We start from the raw sequence: 26,687 nt of genomic DNA, 5'->3' as shown, positions 1-26,687 counted from the left end.
AACTTCACCATGAATGACATTTTCAGCTCCCGTGGTTCTTCTAGGAGCCAAACCGGTCACGTGAACCCAACTTGGCATCCTGCAGGTTACAAATCCAGTCCACATGTCGTGCTGCACGTGTGTTTGTCAAAAACCTGTTGGAGGTGAGCATGCGGCTGGACAAAAATACTCTTTCCCCCTCTCCTGTCAATCTTTCTGGTGACAGAGGCTTTCCTGTACCCGGGCAGAAGAATCCCAGAATGGTGGATGGACACCTTGGTAATTTACCGAGTTGGTGTTAAAAATATAAAATATTAACATAGAACACTGGCTATGGGTTAAAATAAAATCTGCTCTTCTATTAAAAACTGTAAGAGATTTTAAATAGTTATTTTATGAATTAATTATATTTAATATTTTAAATGACATTTGAGACATTACAAAATTATTTAGTTACAAGCATGTAATTAAAGCTATGATTTATTATTACAAAATGTTTTTACAGTGCTATTCTTGGCGACAGAAAAGTGTTTACCCTCATGAAAGTATGTCGAGTACCATTTTTTGGAAACCATGTCAAGCACAGTGATAATATTAGGGTCCAGTTTGTCCCATAGAACACCTAAATATTCATCTAAACTCTAATTTCTGTTTAAAAACAAATGCCTACCAATTCTATTTTCACTTAAGAAAACTGGATGCTAAAGACGGAAGCAAACTTTTGAAGTAGACGAAACTCATTTTTAATCATTAGAATTTCGAGTCCATCTAAATTCTTTAAAATTTTGTTTCCATCTATTCTTTAAAAACAGTAACTACCACTCCCCCCATTTTGTTCTGCACCATTAAATTGTACTGTGGCAATGAAGCATTCCCAAGCCACCTCTTTAAATCAGTGCTCCCACTGTTGACCACAGTAATGGAAAGGGCAAACACTGTAAAGAGGGTGGCTTGCCCCAGCCTGTAGTCAGTAGTAGCTGGTGGTCCATCCAGCGTGTACTTCTCATGCAAAATTACACCTAAGTTTTTGAAATAAGGCTCTTTGCTAATACAAGCCACCCCTAAGAACTTCTAGTTCGTTTCACGTGTGAGAGGCTGAAATGCTTTTACGGGCTACATACCACAATGAATACGGCCACCAGCCTCGCAGGGGCGCTGCAAATTACTCATAACTGAAAGGCTCTATTTTAAACTCGATGACAGTATCTAATTGCACACCGTTTACATATCAGAGTCTGAGCCTTTGAAATAGGGTGAACATATCATGGTTTTCAGAACATCTTACAGATCAAAAGAACATCTATCCCATTTTAAAGTTTTCACTTAAAAAAGCACAACAGAGTTTGAAGCGTTAGATAACCCTGTCCATTGTTACAGACTAAAACTCCCCAAGAGAATAAAAGAACCAAGAATCTCTATGTTCACCTTTAATTCAGGGAAAACGGCAAAGAGACCCTTAAGGAGATCAAGCAAACCTTCTCAGCATCCTCTTTAGAACCCGGCGTTTCTCTCCTTTCCTCCAAGAAAGAGAAAGAAATGCTGATGTCCTTTGTTTAAAATAGGAGACAGCCTACACCCACAAGCCCTAGCGGCTCGGGGCCTCACTGGAACTAATTTTAGTGAAAATCAGTATAGGCACAGAATCATGCCTTTGTTTTCAAGCTTTAGGAGAGGAGAGCTCTGGTGGAGGCATCTGGAGTTTCACTGAGATCCAGAGCAGTTTCAAATGGTTGCGTTTAAGATAGGAATCTGTATCTCGGGGAAGTGCTGGTGACTGTGCCTTGACAGCAAAGCACCTGTCTGTGCCTCCTCCTTTTCACCCTCTCTTTTATCCACTGGCTGGGTAATGCGTTAAACTGGTTTTTTGGACTTTCCAGAACAATATCTAATTAGCAAATAACACAATTCGGTGACATTTAGCAGTATGCAAATTCCAGACACCGCGATCATGAAAACCGTAAAGACGGTCTTTTCCGTGGGCCTGGAAACAAAGCAGTCCACTGTATTGGGACAAGGCCACGCGTTGCACTTCACCAAGCGCTGCATGGAGAACCCGTCGTACATGATGTAGAAGACGTACATGAAGACCGCTTCAAAGATGACGCGGAAGAAGATGCTGCTGGTGTAGGTCCACCACAGGGACCCCTCGATCCGGACCTTCTGGCTTTTGATCTCTTCAATGTCCTTAAATTCGTTCTTTATCTCCCCCTTAATGAACTTCCTTTTCTTCTCGTGTCTCCGGTATGCAACATGCATGGCCACCAGGAGAGCCGGCGTGGACACGAAGATCAGCTGGAGAGCCCAGAGTCGGATGTGAGAGATGGGGAAATAGTGATCGTAGCACACATTTTTGCACCCAGGCTGCAGAGTGTTGCAGACGAAATCGGCTTGCTCATCTCCCCACACTTCCTTCGCGGCTACGACAAGGATCATAATGCGGAAAATGAAGAGGACGGTGAGCCAGATTTTCCCAATACTGGTGGAGTGTTTGTTGACGCCCCCCAGAATGGTCTGCAGCGTGCTCCAATCCATCTCCTCCGGGCCGTGTGTGCTGGAAAAGGCAAAGCGAACACAACACAGGAATGACTCGTCAGGACGGAACTGGGGAGACTTCTCCGGGTCCCCGGTAAGTGAGCACTCTTAAACCTCCTCGCGAGCAAATACCAACTCTTACACAACCTCACCCAAAACGATGAAAACAAAACCAGCCCAGCTCGCTGTAGGATTAGACGTATAGTTCCCAAACCACCTGGAACGTGTCCGTGTGTGTTGTCTAACAAAGACTAGCGTGTTCCCGGGAAGAATTCACCCCGTGCTTGGCACATAACAGAGATGCGGGGGGTGGAGGAGGAGCGCCACAGCAGAAGTACTTGCTAACTTAAAGGCACTAATTAGTGCTGACCGAACTCTGCACTCTGCAGACTGTGCGAGTCACTCAGCACTTGAACGGGACCCGCCTGTTACTTCTGCCCGCTAGCCTCAGGTTTTGGACGGTACCACCGGGACCGAGGCTGGCTGCGGCCGGCCTTGCCTTAAAGGCCAACAGACCAACTCCCTGCAGAGCTACCTTCCTTGAAAACATTTTGGTTCACTTTCATGGATTTGGGATGTAACAGTGAAATGACTGTTACCGATGGTAAAGTTTACATTTGAGGCACTCCCAGGTTAAAATTTCACAGAAGGCTTCACTTCCTTTTTCTATATGAAAAGGAACAGGTGAGAATTAGTCTCCCCATGGAGGAAAGCCACCATGCATGGATTTTTGCACATACTTCCTGTGTCTGGATGGGTGGTCCTCACTGCCACGGTGGGGTGGGACTGATTTGCTCGGTTTAGTACTGAGGGATACAGCTGTTTGGTGACGGCTGTAATTGTGCATTTTTTATTGTGGGTCATGGTTTTAATTTAGAGGCGTTTCTAAAGGTGCACATTAAGAAAAAGGACAGCAAATTTAACTCCGTGATTCCCCGGTCACCGGCCCTACAAGATGAGTCACTGTATTGAAGTTCAGAACCAAAGCCTGCTACTCATGGAAAAGGGATTTGGAGAAGCCTGTGATCAATCTGCCATGAGACAGTGGCCTTCTCTTCATCCCAGGATATGAACTGCCTTCATTTATTCATAGTTACAGCCCAACTGTCTCAATCAACCCCTCTTGTAAACAAGATTCCACCTCTCCACAATTCTGGTGAGTGATCGGTTTTCCACGCCTTCTAAGCTGGTAGTGAATCCTCCTTCTTCTCTTACTTAAAAGCATAATGCTCTCCCCACTTGGAACAAGTTGGGTCCCGTTTCCCGATGGACTTCCTAAGCAAGCTGGGAACGAATGCCTTTCGTCACCGCGCCCCATCTTGGGCACTGCTGTGGGGCACTAAGATCCGGCCGGAGCCATCCAACGCCATCCAGGTCAGAGGAGGCAGGAGAGACACGGAGAAGAGTCACAGACACAAAAATTACGGAAGATTGAAATATGCTTGAGACACATTTAGACCTACTCAGCTTGACAAAGAGACACATCGACTGGAAGAAACTGTGGTTTCGTCTGGGTTCAGCCCTGATCCTTTAGATACAGACTGTCTGGGAGGTCCTCAGGTGAACCAAAATTCATCTTTTAACCAAACAGTATCATGAAATTAGACAGTCCGGTTCTTCATTAGCACCGAGTGGAGAGCAGAACACTCACCGAAATAAACTGTCCCTGGTTTAAGTCAATACGTCCGACTAAAAATCTAGGGTGGTCCTTACTCCTTGGCCTCTTCTGTGCTACCAAGGATCACATGCTCTTTTGTAAACCAGTCCAATCACCATCAGCTGAGAAAAATACTGTCGTTTTGTAAAGCTCTTGATCCTTTAAAGGATCTGCTTTAAAGATCCTTTTAGGAAACGGAGCAAATTACAATGCGCTCCGCAGGAGCGACAGAGGTGATAGGTCAGGATGGACTAGCCAAGCAGGATGGAATTGTCCTCGGCATTCAGATCACCCAGGGAGCTGCCCTCCTGCCTTTCCTGACCTGGCAGATGGGTCATGGGCAGGCTCCTACCTGGCCCACACCACCCTGTCATTGTTTGGAGTTGGGCCAGAAGTGGGTTGAGAAGCTGCTTCAGGTCTTCGGGGAAGGCACCGGGTGAATCACCAGGTCCCAGAAAAGGCAAAAGGAGCTCTTGACCCCTTTACCTTCTTCCCGGTCCTTACTTTTTGGATGGCTGACCTCTCCACAGAGCGCCCCCACCCCCTCACAGGTGTCTGTAGCTGTGACTGACTTAGCACACTAGATTTGAAAGAGACTCAAAGGACTAATGGGGGCATGGCTGTCGCCCGCCACACATCTCAAGACAGAGTCCCAAGTAAATGGTCGTGGTCCTAGGTGTCCGCCTGTCGGAAAGCTTGGAGGACACACGCCTTTTGGGCCTATTTCCTCCTGCCAGGGAGGGGGCACCGAAGGGCTAACGCGGCCCGTCCTACAGAACATGCTTCTCAGCTGCACGCTACCTCGTCTGTAAAAAGTGTCCTGAAAGCGTTCTTTTCAGCTGGGAAACGCCACCTGGGGACAAACGCTCTTGACTGTTTAGGAAAAAGGCAAGCAACCAAACTAACCTCAGGTTCGGGCTGCGGTCTAGGTCTCCGGGCTTGCGGGGGCAGGGAGTGCTAGTTAATCCGGCCGGACCTCGACCCGAGTGACTTCCCTCCCCAGGGCAGCGCGAGGAGGTGAAGGTCAGTTTCCTGCTGCGAAGGCTTCCTGCTTTGCCCACGACTTTCTGCAACTTTCTGAACTAATCCTTCGGCCAACGGAACAGGTCAGGTGGCCGCAGTTACGGCGACCGGGCAGCAGAGCGAGAATCTCCCCCAGGAGGGTCTCGACACGCGTCACGCTGAGCCGGAACGGTCCCCTCCCCCGCCCCGCGCGCCCAGCCCGGTCACGGCCCCGGCTTCGGTTACCACGTCCCCTTCTCCGGCGCTGCTGCAAATCCGGCCCGAGCAGCCCGATTCGAATTTCAGAGCTCGGCCTGAGCCGCTCCCTGTCCAGACGTCCGCGCTCGCCCCTCGCCTCCCCGCCCCAGGTCTGCTGCCGCGACCGCCCGGGACAGGGACGGCGCAGGGGCCTCAGCGCGCGTGTCCAGCTCGCGGGATCCGGGTTGCCCGGACGCGGCCGGGTCCCCCAGTCCCGGCCGTCCTTTCTGGCGCGGGGTCCCGGGCCCTAGGCCGTCCCGGGGTCCCACCTGGCGCGGGGTCCCCCGGCCCTAGGCCGTCCCGGGGTCCCTCCCGGCGCCGGGTCCCCCAGCCCTAGGCCGTCCTTCCTGGAGAGGGGTCCCCTGGCCCTAGGCCGTCCCGGGGTCCCACCTGGCGCGGGGTCCCCCGGCCCTAGGCCGTCCCGGGGTCCCACCTGGCGCGGGGTCCCCCGGCCCTAGGCCGTCCCGGGGTCCCTCCCGGAGCCGGGTCCCCCAGCCCTAGCTGTCCCCGGGGCGCCGAGAGTCGGGCGCACTTGCGGCGCGGCCTCACCTGTGCGGGAGGGAGCGCTCGGCGGGGCCGGGGGCGGGCGGCGAGGGGGTCCCGGGTGGCGGCGGGGCGCTCTGGCGGGGTCTGGGCCGGTCCTGGCCGGGGCCGCCTCCGCGCTCGCTGCGGGCTGGGGCGCCGCCGACTGGCTGGGAGTCCCGGAGTGCGGAGCGCGCCGGGCGCTACGGGTCCTCGACACCTGCCTGCTCCAGCGACGCCTTTTAACCGCACTCGACACTCCGCCTCTTCCCCCAAAGCCATTTAGAAAGTTACGGAGGGGGCGGCACCTCGCTGCCCGGCCTCCCTCCCCTGCTGCGGGCGGGGCGCGCGGGGCCTCCCCGGTAGCCGGGGCTTTCCGGGACCCCGACGCCCCCATCGCCCCTCGAGGTCCAGGGGAGCCCGAGCCGCACAGCGCCCCAAGCACCCCTGAGCGCCTGGATTTCCCCGAGTCCCCGTGCGCTCCACTCCCCGCCACGCCCCCCCCTTCGCCCCCCCAGCCCCTCCGCGCAGGGTCCGAGCGGCGGGGGGCTGGACCTGGCGACCAGAGGAGGATGCAAAGCCCCAAGCCTCGGCTCCCTGCATTTTGGGGACGGGTGGGGTTAAAGGACAGTCGTTGTTGCTGTTATTGTTATTCTGCTTTAGTCCAAAGAGTACTATTGCATTGAAAGCTCTGCTTTACTCGTTTTTTAATTATTGGGAAAACAGGAGTTCCCAAAGATTTGAAGATTGAAGCTCAGGCAGTGGAGGTTCCAGTTCCGCTGCGGGGCGGTGACACAGGGTCTGTTCCCGCCTTGGATTTTGGGTTCAGAGTGGCAGGCAGGTGGGCCTCCAGGGCTGGCCAAGTCCCTGCTTCTTTCTCCCCCCAGAATCTCACAAACTCAACCAGCGCCTGCCTGGATTCCCTTTTTGATTCGACCACGTTCAACAATGTGCTAAGGGCTAGGGTTGGAGGCGGCTGGGGGAGACAAGTCTTGCTCTTGCCAAGGTTGGCACGGGCGTCTCCGTGGGCCCTGGACGTGCCGCCTTCCACGTCCCGGCAGACGGTGCCCCCCTGGGCCCTGCCGCTTCCTCCTCCCGCAGCTGAGAAATCACAAAGCAGTTAGTTGCTCGGTTTGGGGGGGGGGGGCGACCCAGATGATTCAGAAAATAGAGGGTATGAATGACATCTACCCACCCCTCCTTTCCCTGCACGCGCACACCATGAAAGGGGAGTGGATCCTGGGCCGCTCAGTTCTCCCAGAAGCTTCATCCCGGATTAGGAAGTCTCATGGTTCACATTTGGTCGGGTATCTCGATGTCTCGAGATGCAGGTTGACAGAAGGGGGATATGCACAAATCAAGTGGATGGAGAATTAAAACTGCCAGAGCAGGACACGTTGGGGAAATAGCGCCAAGCGTGGGTGGCTGTCACTGCTCAGGTACCTTGATTTCTGCAAAGAGCGGCCAGTGTGGAAGGGTGGGCAAGCCGTTCTCAGGCTCAGTTTTATGTTAAGCAAAGATGATGATTCATCCTGACAGAGCAGATCCAGCCTCAAAAATGGATTTCCCATGATTATCACCATTAGCATGAAAGCATTAACTTTTCCTTGTAAAACTGGTGCCTCGTTGCCATGGGCCAACTCAGGCCATTCTTGTATGGGCGAATGTGAGCTTTTCCCCGTGGTTACTACCCCACCTTCCAGCTCCAAGTCTTAGTCTAGGAGGGAGTGTCTGTTCATGAAGAGACAGAGCCCCAAGAGTTGCCAAAAGCCCTTGCATGGCCCATCTGACAGATGTGCTGAATCGGCTTTTTAGAAATTACAAGGCAAAGCCGGGTGGAGTGGAGGAATGAACCTGCTGGGTCTGAGCGCACATCACAGTTGAGGTAGGAGGTGTCTCAGGGTGGAAGGTGGGGGGCACGGTGGCCGGGGTGGGGGGGGTGGATGTTGTGGAGCTGGCCAGCGGCTCCTCCCTTCAGTTACTTTCTGGAACAGCACTGTTTAGGAACCGGTTAGAGCCCTGCTTGGGTCAGAATGAAGGAAGGGTCTAGAACCATCGTAGGAAGCTTGCTGGTAAAGGTGGTTTGGAGACTGCAAGTTGAGTCACTTTCCCCCATTGAAAAATTTCACCTTAGGTTTTAGTGTGTGTCTCCTGATTATAGGTTGCTGTTCAACTTCCTTTTCCTTGTTTTCCCGGACTTACTCTCCTGATTTGCATAATTAGTGTGCGTTGTGGGCTAATTGTATATCACAGCTGCTCCTCTTTGGGGCTATGTAGCTAGACTTCCTGCAGCTCTTAAGTCTCGACGTGATTTTATTCTGTTTTGTGTGATTTGTGTTGTTTTTCTGTATTGGTGTTTTCTTCCTTACCAGACTTGAATTTCTTCAAGACAGAACATCTTAAATATATATTTTTGTGTCTTCCAGAGTAGAGGAGGAGGAAAAGACGAGGTACGATGGAAAAAAAGTTGGGATATTTAAAGTTACGTCCACATGAGCTTAGACTTACAATTAGGAGGTCACACCACAAATTAATAGTTTTGTAAATCCTGTAATCATTTTGTGAATAGCATAATCCTACTGCTGTCTTTTTTCCCTTTGGGCTAAAAGCATTACTTTGTTAAATGGAAACACTGAAAATAAGCCTTAATTTTGTCCCCTGTTTTCAGACGTCTTCATCTTTAAACTGACCAGCCCCTGGAGAAAGCTCTGCCCTCTACTCCAGGCTTCCTGGGCCCGGAGCATAGCAGATGCCCAGCATGTGCCTGCTCCTTGATTGGTATACCTCTGTCTTCTTAACCTGCAGGCACTGAACAATATAATGTTTTTTGACTCGGCTTTATGGAAAAAACTCTGGTGTCTCCTGAAGCAGTCTTGAATGAAGCAATTCCCAGGGAAACTCGGGCACGTAGCGAGTAGCTATTGATGCTTAACTGATGAGATCTGTTACAGCCACACGTTGTCACTTTGGAGTGTCAGAGACACATATGATGAATATTTTTATGTACATGCTTAGTAGCAAGCAGGCAAATCCCAGGTGTTTATAATTGAGTTGAACTTGTATGCAGGCATTTAAAGTGATGCAGTTGTCAGGTTGTAAGGTGAAATGTGAATATTTGAAGCTATTCAGGGTTTTAATTTGACAGCTGTTTTATAAATGGACCAGAAGGAAAGAAGTTGTTCTTGTGTAAGAAATCAGTGTGAGAAAAATGATATTTCTTCACATATTTTAATGGATGATTGCTTGCCAGCTGCCTAATGGGGCAGCCCCTTGGATGCCCTCTGGGAAGGATGATCTGAATGCACATAAAAAATGTCTCAGTGAAATTTCTGACACACAAATCATATGTAGGAGAGAGCAGAAAATATTTCAAGACAAGAAGAGACTTGTGAGAGAATGGAGTCCCTGTCCGAAACCTTGGCAGTTTTAGGGCAAGTTAGAATCATTGAATGTCTCTTAGCTATCAGTTATTAGGGTCATCAGCTACTGGTCTAGACCCACTCTCTTGACTTGGCTATTGAAATATTATTCATCATATTAATAATTGGCAAAAATTCCAGAAAGTTCAGCCTCCCTCAAAATAGCAGTCAGAAACTGAAGATATAATGGACCCTTGGCATATCTGGGTAATTAATAATTACTTACATATGATAATATGATTTAAAAGCAGGAGTGATCTTTAAAAGTAAGCCTTTAAAATTTTTGTGAATAATTATTACAGGAGAATGCCATTTCCCTATGATTTCTCTCTGCATCATTGACCCACACCCTTATTTATGTATCCTGAAAATTGTTAATGTCAAATCACTTAGGGAAAAAAAAAATCAGTTGTTACATTCAAAGAGTTAAGAAAAAAGATCTCAGACTTCAATAATTTATTCTTTTCTTCACTTTCAAATTAAAGTCATCTCATAAAAATGCCAGCTTTTGAGTGTGACTAAAACTGTTGTAAGTCTTTCCATTTTCCTCATTCTATTCTTTTTTTTTTTTTTTTTAATTTTTTTTTTTTCAACGTTTTTAATTTATTTTTGGGACAGAGAGAGACAGAGCATGAACGGGGGAGGGGCAGAGAGAGAGGGAGACACAGAATCGGAAACAGGCTCCAGGCTCCGAGCCATCAGCCCAGAGCCTGACGCCGGGCTCGAACTCACGGACCGCGAGATCGTGACCTGGCTGAAGTCGGACGCTTAACCGACTGCGCCACCCAGGCACCCCTCCTCATTCTATTCTTATATTCACACGTAAAATATTTGGGGGAAATTCATGGTGCTGAATGTGTCTCAGTGGCAAGGCAGTAGTAAAATAAGTTGATTTCTTTTGTTTTACTGGAGGGGTGTATGCTCTTACTTGCAAATACATCAGTGTAGCTCTTTTATGATTATTTAAGCAGATGATGGAGAAATTACAAAGATACTTCCAAATGTATTTGTATCAGAGCACATGTTTGTCAGAAACGAATCCAGAGCTATCAATCCCTAGGCAAACTGGTAGATAAAATTTATTTCTAGTGAATATAAAAATTAAATTCTGTAAGCTGTGATGACTTATCAAAATGGAAGTTCTGCACCATTCACAAAGGAACAAAAGAGATTTCTACTTTTTAGTTTGTGTTACAAATCATCTTAAAGAGCTTTTGGAATAAGTTAGGGCACAGTAAACACTCATGAGTTGCTTAGTAAAAAAATCACAGACAGAGGTTTGACAAGGGACTACAGAGAGATTCCCTGGTTATTGTATTTGATAGACTACAGCAGATTTCTATGAAATGCTAGTCTAGAATGTCCTGAATTTAAATTTGTCACTCTCTGGAAACCCCTGATTACACAGCCAGTTTTGCTACTGAGGTTCCAATCAGGTGGATGTTCTCTGACTTAGAAAGCCCCTCTTCTGGAATTGGATGTGAAGTCTTTGGTCTGAGAATTCAGAACTGGGTTTGTGTGTTAGCTATTAGTCTAAACTTCTTAAACTATTTTGGAGTCATTTCTGTGTTGGGGGAGTCATTTCTGTTCTGTGTTCTACGCACTTGTTGATGTGTAGAGCTCTGTGATACAATCTCATCCTTAAAAAAATATCTTTGTGCTAGGGGGGGGAAAAAAAAGGGCACTTGCAATACCCAGAGGGTACAGTAGATGGCGCTGGGAAGACTTGCCAGGAAGTTTTTGTAAAATGCACGAACTTGGAAGATAGTGGGAGATAAAAGGATAATCTTTTCTTCTAGTCCAGTGTTGCTTGTCCTGAGAAATAAATTTCTTTCCTCCCCATGCCCCCACCAAATTAAATGAAATAGGACAGAATAGAAAATATCAGAATGAATTGCTCTTAGGGTTTAAGCAACATTCTATGAAACGTTTTATGAAATATTTCCTGTGTTTTCATACTCACAATCACACGTATGCACTGGACCCGATGTAAAGTGTACTTCTTGCTGTAGATCCCTGTCACAAAAAGCCGGAAAGTCACTGTGCCATTCCGTTTCCAGAGAAACAGACATATCACTGTGGCCTAGGTGAAGAGTGTTTGTACCGAGGGAGTGATATCTGGGCCCTAAGAGCAGCCTCCCAGCTCTGCCGTGTTGTATTTGAGCTCCCAGACTCAAGGTCCCAGAAACCCCAAGCTGATGAGAGTTACTGGTGGTCGAATCGCTCAAGAACTTTAGTTCCGGCTGGTAACTGACCTGCTTCCATTAGATCTGCTTCCCTGTTGCCTCTTTCCGATCTGAGTATGCGGTGTGAATGCCCCTCTCCCATCTGAGTATGTTGGGTTCGTGGGATGGGTGAGAAGCAAGAGCAACATTTGGTTGGGTCTTTCGCTAACTTGACAGGATTGTCAAAAACAGATGCATGTAATGCTTTAATGTCTGGTCCGCTCAAAAGTCATGGATCAGCCTTTTTAATGGATTATGTATTTAAAGAACCAGATGGAGACTTTTATGGTCAAAAGTATGGATTGAACTATGGTGCTCTGGGTAAGAGGAGTCAATAAGCATAACGTCTTTTATGGTTTCTTTATTGCCTTTGAAATAAACCAGTGATAGTGAGGAATTTAGAGTACAGGGCTCTTCTCTTAGTACTATGGGGGCCTCGTTCACAGTGTGTACCATTAACAAAGATGGTCAGTCTGGAGGCTCTTGGTATCATCTCAATCACCATGTGATGGGAAACATTCATTTTTTTTTTCTTACAGGCTATATGACATTACATACTAGGTTAGTAGATGGATAGGCCTTGGAAAGATACAGTCCCTGCTTGTAGTTTACCAAAGGAAAAAATAGGCCACTGCAAACGTAACATATTTGAATAACTAATTGGAGTGTGTAACATAAATGAAGGCATCTCCGGGATAATCCAATGCAAAGGTCATTGTGTTAATCATTTATCTAGAACTTGATATCATGAAGTGAGCCAAATGTTTTATGTTTATTTTATTGCATAACTCTGAGGAAAGTATTTTAAATCTCATTCTACAGATGTGAAAACTGATCTGTGATGTTCGTATGTGATATGAATCTATACGAGTCTATATATAGATGATTTTTCTTCCCTCTTTTTTTAAAAATTTTTTTTAATGTTTATTTATTTTTGAGACAGAGAGAGACAGAGCATGAATGGGGGAGGGTCAGAGAGAGGGAGACACAGAATCTGAAACAGGCTCCGGGCTCTGAGCTGTCAGCACAGGGGCCGGATGCGGGGCTCGAACTCACGGGCCGCGAGATCGTGACCTGAGCGGAAGTCGGAGCTCAACCGACTGAGCCACCCAAGCGCCCCTCTTCCCTCTTTTATACAAAAGGTAGAGCATTGTACACCCTATTGTACACTTTGCTTTTCTCACTTAATATATCATGGAAATCTTTTTCTGCAAATAAATAAAGAGCTTCCTCATCTTTCACATAGCTTCATAGTATTCTTTATATGATTATATAAAAATTTAATTAAAAGCCATGTAATTTTCCATGATTCCATGTTTCTGATCTTTTGCTATTACGAACAGTATTATGGCTCTGCTTCAAATTAGAGTATAGAATGAAAAATACCATTATTCCTATGGTAACAACAACAAAAACCCTGCTAAAATGAAAGTCTATTGGCAATTGTCAAAGAAAAGTGGGCAGATTAAACTCAGTGGAACTGACTTATAGGAAGTGATGGTGAGCGGAGAGCCACAACTGCTTTCATATCTGGAGAATAGCTCCGGATTTGTGGGAAGGTGGAGAAGCAGGCCTCCTGTAGATGAAGAGATTTTATAGAGTTGAGGAAAACATCAGTCAAGACACTAACAACAATATAGGTTGCCAGACAGATTGGAATTTAGAAGTGCCTCAAATGCAAAAATAAATAGCTTGGCTTAATAATCAACCTCCCTCCCTCCTGGCCCCCTCCCCCTGCACAGTGTTACTGCAAAAGTGTCAGTGTAGGCAAGTCTAGACAACCAAGAATTACATAGTTTCACACTATTTGAATTTTGGAGTGGTGCTACAGTTGGAGTCTAAGTGAGCCCACACTATATGATGTCTGTGTCAAACAATGACAAGATAGAAGAGACTAGCCACTCCACAGTGGATGTGTAGGAAACTGAGGTTGGGCTGAATGGCAAATGTCCTTTTTCCATCAGATATTAGAGGTACACTCAATTCAAAAAAATTAAAAATTTTTTTTAAAATGTTTATTTATTTTTGAGAGAGAGTGAGAGACAGAGTATGAGTGGGGGAGGGGACAGAGAGAGAGGGAGACACAGAATCCTTAGCAGGCTCCAAGCTCTGAGCTGTCAGCACAGAGGGGCTTGAACTCACGAGTCATGAGATCATGACCTGAGCCAAAGTTGGACGCTCAACTGACTGAGCCACCCAGGCACCCCTCTATTTTTGAGAGAGAGAGAGAGAGAGAGAGAGAGACAGAGCACAAGTGGGGGAGACACAGAATCTGAAGACACAGAGAGAGGGACATAGAATCTGAAGCAGATTCCAGGCTCTGAGTTGTCAGTATAGAGCCAGATGCGGAGCTCAAACTCATGAGCTAGGAGATCATGACCTGAGCCGAAATCGGACGCCCAACCGACTTTGTTACCCAGGAGCCCCCAGAGGTACACCCAATTTAATTAACACTACAGTTCAGCCCCAGATCAATTTGACTCTTGATAAATCTGCATGATCAAATCTTCATTCTAGCCACCTATCAGGAAAAAAAAGACTTGCGCTCAGTGGAAAAACAAAAACAAAACACCCCGGGGAAATCCTTTTGTATGCAAAATCAGCACTGAGTAAAAAATTACAAGCCATATGAAGAAACAGGAAAATGAGACCCATAATCAGGAGGGAAAAAACAGTCAATAGAAGCAAACTCACAAATAGGTTGAACGGTAAAAGATTGGAAAAATATATACAAGGAATATACAAACCCAAATCACAGGGAAGCTCAAGTCACTATACCATTCAATGTATACCTCAAAACAAGGAGATTACCAGAAGTAAAGAGACAAATTAAAAAGACAAATTAAAGAGACAAATGGCAAACGGATCATTTCATCACGAAGACATCAATCCTAAATGTGTATGCACTAAGTAACAGAGCTCTAAAATACATAAGGCAAAATTGAAAGCACCAAAGAGAGAAATGACAAATTTATATTCATAGTTAGAATAACTGAGCAACTGATAGAACATTACACAAAAATCAGCAAGGATATGGAACATCAAAATAATACTATCAACTAACTTGACCTCATTTATCTTTATAGAACACTATACCCAGCAACTGCATAATATACATTTTTTAGGTGCACATGAAATGTTTGCTGAGAGAAAGCATGCTGAACTATGCAACGTGCCTCAATAAGTTTCAAAGAATGGAAATCACACAGAGTATATTTTCTGACCTTTGCAGAATTAAATTAGTTATCCATCTACCTACCTATCTACTATCTATCTATATTTGGTATTTTCTATACCAGATATTTAGAGATTAAGCAAAAACAGATGGGTAAAAGAAAAAATCATAAGAGATCCTTCAAATAAATAAAATGAATGAAAATGAAAAACTTCAAAATCTGCAGGATGCACCTGAAGCAGTGCTAAGAGATAAATTTTTACTTTAAGTGTATACATTAGAAAAAGAAGAAAAGCTTAAAATCGATTATCTACATTTCTACCTTAAGAAGCTTGAAAAAAAGAAAAATGAAACAATGTAAGCAGAGGAAGAAAATAAAGATAAGAAATCAATGAGTTAGAAATCAAATAATGGAGAAAATGCAACAAAGCTAAAGTTTAGTTCTTTGAAAATGTTAATAAAATTGATAAACTCCTTATCTTCATCAGTTTGGGCTGTCATAACAAAATGCCAGAGACTGAGTGGCTTAAAAAACAATTTTTTCCCCTCAATTTTGAAACCATGGAGGCTCAAAGCCCAAGATCAGGGTGTCAGCATGTTTTAGGTTCATAAAAATTACATTAAACATGTTATATGAAGTGGCTGATAGAGGATTTTTCTGACCAATTCCTAAGACTTTCAGTTTTAGAAAATGTGCTGTATCCTCTTTAATTCTCTTTGTCATTTATTTTTTCTTTGTGAATTACTGGTCCAAAATTTAAATTAAGATATCGTGGTGGGGTGGGTCATGGCAAAGGAGTACACGGTGCGCGGGGTGGGAGGGCGAAGCTTCTTGAAACCTGGATTAGAGTTCAGTACTAATCTCTTCCTCCAGATGTTTTGTGAAACCTTGTAACAAGTAGAGAAATTGTTAGTTTTGAGTTTTATTTCACTTACCATAGAAATATTAAGAAAAAATAATATAGACAAAAGGAAAGAAGAGATAAGGATGTACTTGATAGCCATCTCTTCAGTACTTAGGGAAGACTTTTTAGATATATGTGTATTTTGATTTTAAAGAGATTTGGAAACTGAGAGAAAAGATTTTCCCAGGTGACTTTGACTTCTGGCAACATACTAGGAAGACTTACGCTACAAGTTTCTTCTTCCCTCTTCAGATATAAGAATTCTCAACAAAATATCATTTAAAAATTGTGACAAATAAGTAAGTGAAATAAAGACACGGAAGTGCCAGAAATGAAGAGAGCGTTCAAGACCAGCACTGTGAGTAGTAAGTGAACCTATGGTGGCTGATAGGAGGGTGAATCTGAAAGTGGAACTTAGAGCCTCGGGCTGATGTCAACTTTGTCTGGAGGGCATTTATTTTTGCTTCTGGAAAGCAGTTATGGTAGGTGCGGTATCATCAATCCAAAGTCTGAACGGATTCAAACTTGGCTTGGTGAGTGTTGCCTGATTTCAGGTTACTCTTACTCCTAGTAAGCCCTCCGGAGGCCCAGACCGAAAAAGTGGGGGTATTCACAAGGGCCTGTCCTCTGGTGGACCCCCAAGTTCAATTTTTGTTCTCCTAGCCCCATGAGATTGCCAGAAACTCTATTTAACCTCTTAGCCTCTCAACTTTGTTTTTGTTTGTTTGTTTGTTTGTTTACAAATTGGCAGGTGCCTTGTGAATAAGATGGTTCACTTCCCTTCTCATCTTTTCTGGCTGGGATCTTGGCTCTTCAAGTCTTTGCTACTCTGGTAGCTCTCGGAAGTTTTCATACACGTCTGTTCACATTGTTCAACTTCTCTACATGTTCTCAGCAGTAGGGTTTGTCTTGGATAAACTAACCCACCATTACGTGAGCCAGAAATAACCTGCTTGATTATTTGAAACTATACAGTAGATAATGTTGAAAAACTTTCTAAATTTTTTTTAGACATATCATTTGATAAGATTTTAGAAATTTTTATTACTTCAAATGATTATGTAAAACTTATTTGTGATAGTCTTCTAAGTTTTTCCTCATTGATGAGTACGGATTCTCTTTGAATCATGAGCTTTGATAGAAGTAATTGCTATTTTGAAAAAATATATGTATATTCTGCTTTTAATGACATGCATTTTGAGCATTACTTTTATCCAGTGGTTATGCTACCAACAATAAAAAGCCACTGTGGTTATTTGTGTCACACCATGCAGGTCACGTTCAGCCTTGCTGTTGTGTACCTTTCTCGCACCAGGTCTGTGCACCAGAGTGTAGTGTGTGAGGGCAGAAAATGAGACAGGGCCTCGGAAAATGCCTTCAAGAAGAACTGAGACGTGGTGTCCACACCCTCTCTGCTTCCCCATCACTCCCAGCAGTGCGATGGGAGAATGGGTCAGTGACACCCAATTTTGAGTCTTTGCTTTTAATGTTTTTTTTTTTTAATTTTAATTTTAATTTTAAAGACAGAGAGAGAGAGAGAGAGAGAGAGAGCGTGAGGGAGGAGCAGAGAGAGAGGGAGACAGAATCCGAAGCAGGCTCCAGGTTCTGAGCCTTCAGCACAGAGTCTGACGCCGGGCCCGAACTCTCGGACGGTGAGATCATGACCCGAGCTGAAGTTGGGGGCTTAACTGACTGAGCCACCCGGGTGCCCCTTAAGTCTTTGCTTTTTCCTGTATCAACTACATGGCCTGAAATGAAATGCCTCAGCCCGCTCAGCCTGTTTCCTCTTCTGTAACATGAAAGTTTACATCCCATCATGTACAATGCCTAGGGCAGTGGACACTCGAGAGATCAGGATCTCCGATTTAAAGAGACTCACTTTGCATTAAGGAGGAAGGAGGAGCTGGACGGAGCGACAACTGGAGCCAGCAATCTACCTACTTCCATCCTTAGAGGGAAGATGCGTTCCGGGCAGCTGCCTTCCTCGACACGGTGGCTCTCGGCCTCGGACCTGCTTGGTATCTGCATCCAAGGCTGTCTGCAAGCCCAAGAGGTGCGGCCACTGTGACACAGAGCAAACTGGGACACGGGGCTCTCCCCTGGTGATGGGCTTGGCTTCTGACCTTTTGTCTATATCAGAGAAGGCAAGGGAGAACATTTTGAAAGAAAGGGGAAAGAAGATAGCCACAGAAAAACAAAGCCAAGGAGCTGGCAGAAAAAGCGGTGAGGCTTGTGGCACCAAAGGAAGCAGAAAGCTGAGTAGGATAAAGGCAGAAAGTAGATCCTGGAAAGATTTATCAGAGGTCTTTAATGTGGTTTTACTCGTGAGGAGAGTGATGGGCGACCGCAGGGTGTTTGAGAGAGCTGCTTAGCAGCCTGGAGAACAGACTGACCACGGGGGATGCCGTCCGTTGCGAGCAGAGGCTCAGGCCCCAGCAGAACAAGGCAACCGCTGACACGGTGTGACGCAGGGCGACTGCCTGAGCTTCGCCCCCTTCCCCGTGTGGAACAAGCTGCTGAATGGACAAACTCCTGTTTTGAGTCCATAGGGGCCGAAAAGGGACAAATCAACCTATGATGCTTATATAGCAGTTTTTGCCATTCTGGGGCGGAACACAGCCCAACTTTTACAGATGCGTTTCCAGAGTGGAGATACATCAGGGAGACACAGCTATTTTCAAAGCACCTGCTTGAAATGCCACGTGTCTGTGTTTCTGAAGGCCAGTGTGAGGACAGCCAAGGAAACGTCAGAATGTCAATCCCCCCACTTCCCCAGGCTGACCAAATTAGACTCTGGACAAACATTCTAAATTACTTCCAGCAATTCTTTGGCCCACTGACATTTGAAAATTTGCCTGCTCTATGGGCATCTGGACTGAGGCTGGCTGTATAAAAATCAACTCAGAAATCTGTTAGAAACACAGATTCCTGGGCTGTGTGTTGGGGGACCCATGGCCCGTAGTCTACACTAATTTGATCCTTATGATTTTATAACTGGGCTTAGCACGATTTTGACCGATGTGGATGTGCTTCAGGGGAAACGTCACATCCTGACCCTATAAATACTAGTTCCAACTGAGAGGTGCCCATCTTCTGTTTGTGTTAGAACAGTCATGCACGGGGCGCCTGGGTGGCGCAGTCGGTTAAGCGTCCGACTTCAGCCAGGTCACGATCTCGCGGTCCGTGAGTTCGAGCCCCGCGTCAGGCTCTGGGCTGATGGCTCAGAGCCTGGAGCCTGTTTCCGATTCTGTGTCTCCCTCTCTCTCTGCCCCTCCCCCGTTCATGCTGTGTCTCTCTCTGTCCCAAAAATAAATTTAAAAAGTTGAAAAAAAAAAAAAAAAAAAAAAAGAACAGTCATGCATGGGGAAGAGGCACAATATGATAAAATTTAAAATCTCAAGCATCTTGTAAGTAAATTTGAGATTGTGGCACATTTTCTACCAAGCACATCTCTTTGGTGTTAGCACTGAACCTAAATATTAGCTCCTGATGAGTGTTGGACAGCTGGCTTCTATGAGCAGAATCTAGAAGACCACTCCTAGGTCTCTTTTAGGGCCGAAGTTAAACGTGAAACAATCAATTCTTCTCTCAGCTTATGCCTTCCATTTTTCGAACATTGAAGATTTAGCAACTGATTACCAGTCAGAAGGGACAGTCTCTGTCTTGTATATGGTGCCTTGTATTAGTATGTTTTGAATAGGAAACTAATCTCTTAGTTTTGCTTAGTAATTGCTTAGAAGCAATTACTTATAGTTGAGTACTAATTATAATCTCAAATGCCACATTAATCCTGAATCCATACATTTAAAAGTTATGTTAGCAAAAAAGTAAAAATAAATCGTCTTAGTGTCTAATAAGTCATATCCAGAAATAAATTTAAGTTAACAAGTATCTTCATGTTTCTGAGGTTGGCTAATGATGGATGACATCCGTAGCATTATCTCTAAAAAGATTTTTGGCTGCGGTCTCACAATTAATTTCTCACTGTGGTGAGTTTTTCTCACGGCGCTCTGATATCGGAATAATTTCAAGGCGTTCTGTCATTTTGCCAACTTTTTTGCCTCTTAAAATGGCCTGAAAAGGCCTTGGCCAGTGGAACCCTGTTCTTCAATCAGCATTCACCTAAGTACTCCTAGTGGGAGGGAGAAACCATAGCAACGGCAGTTCTGGCGGTTGGGGAAGTTGTTTCGCAGAGCCTCAGAGAGCTACTGTTGGGTCCCCCTCAGGATGGCAAGCTAATGAGCCTTCTTTCCTTCCCAACAGCTATGCCACAAAACTGGGAGAAGAGGCATTAGTCTTCAAGACCCCAATTAATTCAATACGTATAGTGGCACTCACTATATGAAGGGACATGTTTTGGGGGTAAAGCGAATTTGTTCTCTTCTGTCCAGGAGCCCCCACCCTAGAGGGGAAGCAAAGAGAACACAGGAGTGCAAACACAAGCAGGGCAACCCTGGGGAGGAGGGTGAGGAGGGAGTGGTTCTGGGGCGAGGCAGGGAGAATCTTGGGAATGAAGACTTTGAATTACTTTAGAAAGAAAGGCTGGAGGAAGGGGCAGACAGGGAGGACATTCTAGGCAGGAGAGAGTTGGTGCAATGCCCAGAGGTGGGGATAAATAAGCAGTCCTCAGGAACCAGAGTGCGTACATGGGCAGACTGGGGGTGGGGAGCACGGAGACGTCAGTGGGAGAAACCTGGAAGTACTTGCTGACGTCAGAGGATTTGGGATTTTACTTTGTGTTCAGTGGTGACTTTGCCCACTTTTGGATTCAGCCATCACCGCTCCCCCCCTGGCACTTCAGGGGCTAGCCACACTAAATCGCTACTCCTGCGTATGCCGTGTTGCTTCCTCCATGTCTCGTCAGAAATCTCCATTCCTCCCCTCTCTCCTGCTTAACTTCTAATCATCCTTTGAGACTCACCTTCTTCAGGACGCTGCCCAGATAGGTTGGCTGCCTCCTCCCACCCCAACGACTTCCACTGACTCCTGGTTTATCACCATCATATTGTTGCATTTTCACATTATTTTAGAATTTTCTGTTTGTAGCTCTAGCTCCTCCACTAGACTGTAAAGAGGCACAACATCTCAGTCATCATTCTGTCCCCTGACACTCAATACAGAACCTGACTCCCAGGAGCCTCTTAGTATGAGTTTGCTGAGTGAGTGTGTCCGGCCCAGATCCAGGTTTCAGTGGAATGACCCTGGAAACTGGAGGGAATGAGTAACAGATGTGGAAAGGCTAGTTGGAAAGCCACTGGTAAGGTCCCTGAAAGAGGGAATGATGCCAGGGTAGCAGGGAGAGGCACTTGAGATCCAACGTGGAGCTGTAGGAGGTATGATTTGGCCTCTGTTGGCAGAGGGAGGAGTCAGGAGGGAGAACGAGGGGCCTCACATCACGTCTCCCAAGCTGTCCCCAGCCCACACGTGTGCTTCTTTTGACCTGCAGAACGTGTGCTTCTTTTGACCTGCAGAATATTAGCTTTAAAAACAGCATTTTTCACAGATCTAGAACAAACAATCTTCAAATTTATATGAAATCACAAAAGACTTCAAATAGTCAAAGCAATCTTGAAAAAGAAAAACAAAAGTGGAGATATCACAATTGCAGATTTCAAGTTATATTACAAAACAGTAGTAATTAAGACAGTACGGTACTGGCATAAAAATAGACACATAGATCAATGGAATAGAATAGAAAACCCAGAATTAAACCCACAATTATATGGTCAATTAATCTTTGACAAAGGAAGAATGAATATACAATGGGAAAAAAACAGTCTTTTCAACAAATGGTGTTGGGAAACCTGGACAGCCACATGCAAAAGAATGAAACTGGACCACTTTCTTTCAACACACACAAAAATAAACTCTAAATGGATTAAAGACCTAAATGTGAGACCTGAAACCATACAAATCCTTGAAGTGTGTACAGGCAGTAATCTTTCTGACCTTGGCTATAGCAACATTTTTCTGATATGTCTCCTGAGGCAAGGGAAATAAAAACAAAAATAAACTATTGGGACTACATCAAAATAAAAAGTTTCTGCACAGTGAAGGAAACAATTAACAAAAGGCAATCTACTGAATGGTAGAAGATATTTGCAAATGATATATCCAATAAATGATGTATCTGATATATATCAAATATGTCCAATAAATCAATACATAAAGAACTGATACAACTCAATATAAAAAAAAAGAATCCAATTAAAAAATGGGCAGAAGACATGAACAGACATTTCTCCAAAGAAGACATACAGATGGCCAACTGACACATGAAAAGATGCTCAACATCACTCATCATCAGGGAAATACAAATCAAAACTACAATGAGATATCACCTCATTCCTGTCAGAATGGCTAAAATCAACAACAAAAGAAATAACAAGTGTTGGCAAGGATGTGGAAAAAAAGAAACCCTCATGCACTGCTGGTGGGAATGCAAACTAGTGCAGTCACTGTGGGAAACTGTATGGAGGTTCCTCAAAAAATTAAAAATAGAGCTACGTTATGATCCAGGAATCGCACTGGGTATTTACCCCCAAAATACAAAAACACTAATTCAAAGAGATACATGCACCCCTATGTTTATTGCAGTATTGTTAACAATAGCCAAACTATGGAAGCAGCTCAAGTGTCCATTGATAGTTGAACGGATAAAAGTGACACACACACACACACACACACACACACACACACACACAGGAATATTAGTCAGCCAAGAAAAAGAATAAAATCTTAGCATTTGCAATGACATAAATGGAGCTAGACTGTATAATGCTGAACAAAATAAGTCAGTTAAAGAAAGACAAATACCATATGATTTCACTCATATGTGGAATTCAAGAAACAAAACAAATGAGCAAAGGAAAAAACAAGAGAAGAGAGGCAAACCAAGAAACAGACTCTTAACTATAGAGAACACACTGATGGTTACCAGAGGGGAGATGGGTGTGGGATGGGGGAAAGAGGTGATGGGGATTAAAGAGTACGCTTATCATGATGAAAAAAATGATAAAAAAAATAAGAACTGTAAAAAAAAAAACAAAAAACCTTTGTTGCCAATATTTTAAAATCAGTAAATTTTTACATAAAAACACCAATTTCTAGCATTGATTGAAAGATCAAGTAACACTGGACCCACAGTATCATAAATCAAGAAGGAGCCAGAGCTGGGAAGCAGCTGCCATCTTTGGAGAGAACCCATTGGCTACTTTACCCATTTGCTGTTGCGGCCTCTGTGAGTGTCAGTCTTGCACTAAGAGGCCAAACCTGAGAGACTGGGGAGAATGTCTTTAATCAGTGTAAAAAACCCAGGTAAAGGGATGTTTTCTTACTTCAGAGGAAAATAATTTGTTCCATTTTTTACATGATAGGTTTGAGGTGTCCACAGAGTCTTTATTGGACGCCTCTTGGAGATAGCTTGAAATATTAGTCTGAATAACCCATTTTGAAACCTGTAATAAATTAAAGGAGCTAGGTAATGGCCATCAATGGTTGCTGACATCGCCACTGGGAGACAACGAGACATATGCCTTCTGATGGGAATATATAATACCACCTATAAAACAGTCTTGCAAAAGGAAAAAAAATCTCCTAAGCCTTTAAATCTAACTATCAGTTTATAGAATATACAAAAGATAGAAGAACATACTAAATACCTCAAATATGCAATCAGCAAAGTCCAGGCTATGAGAAACTCTAGGAAACAAATGATCTAGCTTCTCAGAAACAAAAAGTTGCAAGAAAATAAAGAGAGGAGTAGGGGAACCAGTAGATTACAGAGGCTTGAGAGACATATTAACTAACTGCAATATACAGATTTCATTGATTTCTGTTTAAACTACTATTTAAAAATAAAGAAATATTTTGCTCCCAGGATGATGGAGTTGATGTACTTTTCCCAATTCTTCTTGCCAAGTACAACTAAAATCCTTGGAAATTATAGAAACAAAAACATAAGAAGACCCTGAAAAGTGGAGAGAAGAAGGCAGACCAGGGAGGGACCTTGGGACTCACATGGTGGTGGGTTTGCCTAGGTGTTCTTTTTGCATCACAAATCTCAGACTTGGAGTTGAAGAAGCCAATAATCCAAAATACCAACGGGTGTAGACAAAATCCCCCAAACCTAAAAATCCAAGATAAACATTCTGCCTCTAGCCAAAGGGCCAGGAAAAGGGAAGCGTAGCAAGACAGAAAAGTTTTAGACAATGACTGCTTTACTCCAGCCTAGCATCAGAGAAATAACCTATACCCTCACGTTGATACCAGTAAAGGCCAAAAAAGGAGCCTAGACTTAGTGAGGCTACAATGAGATGTCCCAACACCCCCTCTGGGGTGGTGTCAGACAAGGCCAAGTAGGGAGCTGGGACTTTCATCCACTGGTTGGTAAAAAGGGTCCCATAGCCTGTGGTTTCAGTGGATGCCATGTGAGGAGCCTGAACTCTACCTCCATCAGGAAGTCATGACGTATCTCCCCCCATCCCCCAGAGTTGGCGTCAAAGGAGGCCTAGTGGAGAGTGAGGGATTTCACCATTGCCCACTAATAACAAGGCCACAACCACCAAGGTGTCAGTAGAGATCACATTGGGAGATGGAAACCCCATCCCTTCCCAGAAGTAAAGAGGGGCCCTTCTTCACCTTGAGTGTCAATGGACGTCAAGTGAAAAACCTGGACTTCTATCTCCGCCTGAGAGTAATGCAACTGTGCCCACCCCATCCTTCTTCCCCTCTTGTGGTGTCAGAGAAAGCCAGTTAAAATAAATGGTTTAAATGAAATAGATCCAGAGTCTTATAATGTAACACCAAAAGTGTCTAAATTTCAATCTAAAATCCCTTATCATACCAGGATCTGAAACTGAATGATAAAATCAATAGATGCAAAAGCCAAGATGACAGAAATGCTAGAATAATCTGATAAAAATTTTAAAGCAGTCATGATGAAACTACTTCAACACGCAATAACAAACATGTTTGAAACAAATGAAAAATAGAAAACCTCAGCAAGAAATAGAAAGTCTCAGCAGAAAAATAAAAGATATAAAGAACGAATTTGAAATTTTTGGAGCTAAAAAACACATTAACTCAAATGAAAAGCTCAGTGGGTGGGCTCAACAGCAGAGGGATGAAGAGAGAAAAGAATCAGTGGGCTATAATAACAAAAACCACTTGATCAGAACAAGAAAGAGAATATAGAATGGAAAAAAAGAAGGGACTCTCAGGGACCTGTATTACTATAATAAAAACCCTAATGTTTGTGTCATTGGAGTTCCAGAGGAGAGTAGGATAAGGGCAGGACTAAAAAGAGTGCTCAAAGAAATAATGGCTGAAAACTTTCCAAATTTAGCAAGAGGCATAAACCCACAGATTAAAGAAGTTAACCCTAAAGAGGATAAATCCAAATAAATGATGCCAAAATACATGATAAATAAATGTCTGAAAACTAAAGACAAAGAAAATAATCTTGAAATCAGCCAGAGAAAAATAATACCTTAATCATAGGGAAAAACAATCCAAATTATAGAGGATTTCTCATCAGAAACCATGGATGCCAGAAGGAAGTGGCACAATATTTTTTAAGTCAACCACAAATTCTAATACCAGCAAAAATATTCTTCATTGAATAAAGAGGAAATCCAGGCATTCACAGATGAAAGAACATTTATAAAATATTTCACTAACAGACATATCATAAGAGAATGGCTAAAGGAAGATATTTTTATAGAAAAGAAATAAAGGAAGGAACTTTAGAACTTTAGAAGGAATAAAGAATATAGTAAGCAAAAATATGAGTAAATACAATAGAATTTCCTTCTCCTCTTGAGTTTTCTAAATTTGACAGTTGGAACATAAACTATAACCCTCTCTAATGTGATTCTAGATGTATGGAGAGGAAATGTTTAAAACAATTATAGAGAAAGGTAAAGAAATGGAATGGGAGGTAAGATTTCTATATTTCACCTAAATTGGTAAAATAATGATGCAGGTAGACTGTGATGTTATATATATAATGTAATATCTAAAGCAACCACTAAAAGAGCTATACCAAGATGCATGCAAAGCTGCTAGATAAATAAATAGGGAATTATAAGAAGCATTTAAGCAAACCACAGGAAGTCAGGAAAAAGGAAACTGAAATAAAAAAAAATAGATGTAAGAAACAGGAAACAACAACAACAAAAAAAACCAAAGTGGTGGACTTAAGCGTTACATTATCAATAATTACATTAGATATAAATGGTCTAAATACACCAATTAAAAGACATAATGACAGAATGGATTATAAAACATGACCCAACTAGGTACTGTCTATAAGAAATTCAGTTTAAATATAATGACATAGGTAGGTTGAAAGTAAGAAGATGGAAAAAGACATAAGCAAAGAATCAAAGGAAAGCAGTAATGGCTGTATTAATATCAGATAAAATAAACAAAAAAGTCATCAGACACAGAGAAGGACATCATATAATGATAAAAATGGCAATTGAGTAGGAAGAAATAGCAATCCTAAATGTGTATGAACTAAACACAGAACTGAATAATATATGAAGCTCAAACTGATAGAACTGAAAGGAGAAATGGACACATCTTCAATTAAAATTGGAGACTTCAACACCTCTCTCTCAACAACTGATAGAACAGCTAGACAGAAAATCAGCAAGGATTTAGAAAAACTCAACATCACCATCAACCAATAGGATCTAATTGACATTTCATCTGACAGCAAGAGAATGTTCTTTTCAAGCGCTTGTGAAACATATGCCATGATAGACCATATTCTGGTTGTTTTTAAATGTATCTAAGATTTGCTTTAATCAGGTAGTATAAGACATGCAGACTTGGAAATGACTGTTGTGAAGGAAAAAGTATTAACTCACAGTTCTCTGGAAGCAGGGGGCACAGCATACCATGAAGGGCCACATGGGGGAAGCACCAGAGTCAGCAGGAGACAGCAAGGGTGTGAAGAAATATGGGCAAAACTCTTCACTGTTGTTTCCGTGGGAAAGGCAAGGC

At 43.8% G+C, this 26,687-nt stretch overlaps 1 protein-coding gene across 2 annotated transcripts; it reads right to left on the bottom strand.

Moving 5' to 3' along the window:
- Positions 1-367: 367 nt before the first annotated feature.
- GJB2 (gap junction protein beta 2) lies at positions 368-26,687 on the bottom strand. Of its 2 annotated transcripts, none has more exons than XM_058690449.1 (2): positions 26,552-26,687; positions 368-2,530 (listed from the first exon to the last, which is right to left on the bottom strand). In XM_058690449.1, exon 2 carries the CDS (start codon positions 2,509-2,511, stop codon positions 1,831-1,833), a length of 681 nt encoding a protein of 226 aa, XP_058546432.1. In that variant the 5' UTR covers positions 2,512-2,530; positions 26,552-26,687; the 3' UTR covers positions 368-1,830. The 2 variants fall into 2 exon arrangements, with proteins under 2 accessions (XP_058546432.1, XP_058546424.1); XM_058690441.1 differs by lacking the exon at positions 26,552-26,687 and adding an exon at positions 5,978-6,085.

Source organism: Neofelis nebulosa, chromosome 1 (genome assembly GCF_028018385.1).
Source record: "Neofelis nebulosa isolate mNeoNeb1 chromosome 1, mNeoNeb1.pri, whole genome shotgun sequence".
Classification (NCBI taxonomy): Eukaryota; Metazoa; Chordata; class Mammalia; order Carnivora; family Felidae; genus Neofelis; species Neofelis nebulosa.
The sequence above is the reverse complement of the archived record's forward strand: the minus strand, read 5'-3'. Positions and strand labels throughout refer to the sequence as shown.

What these genes read in the sequence shown, in the direction of transcription:
- GJB2 (XM_058690449.1), bottom strand. Translation starts at nt 2,511, where the DNA reads ATGGATTGGAGCACGCTGCAGACCATTCTGGGGGGCGTCAACAAACAC.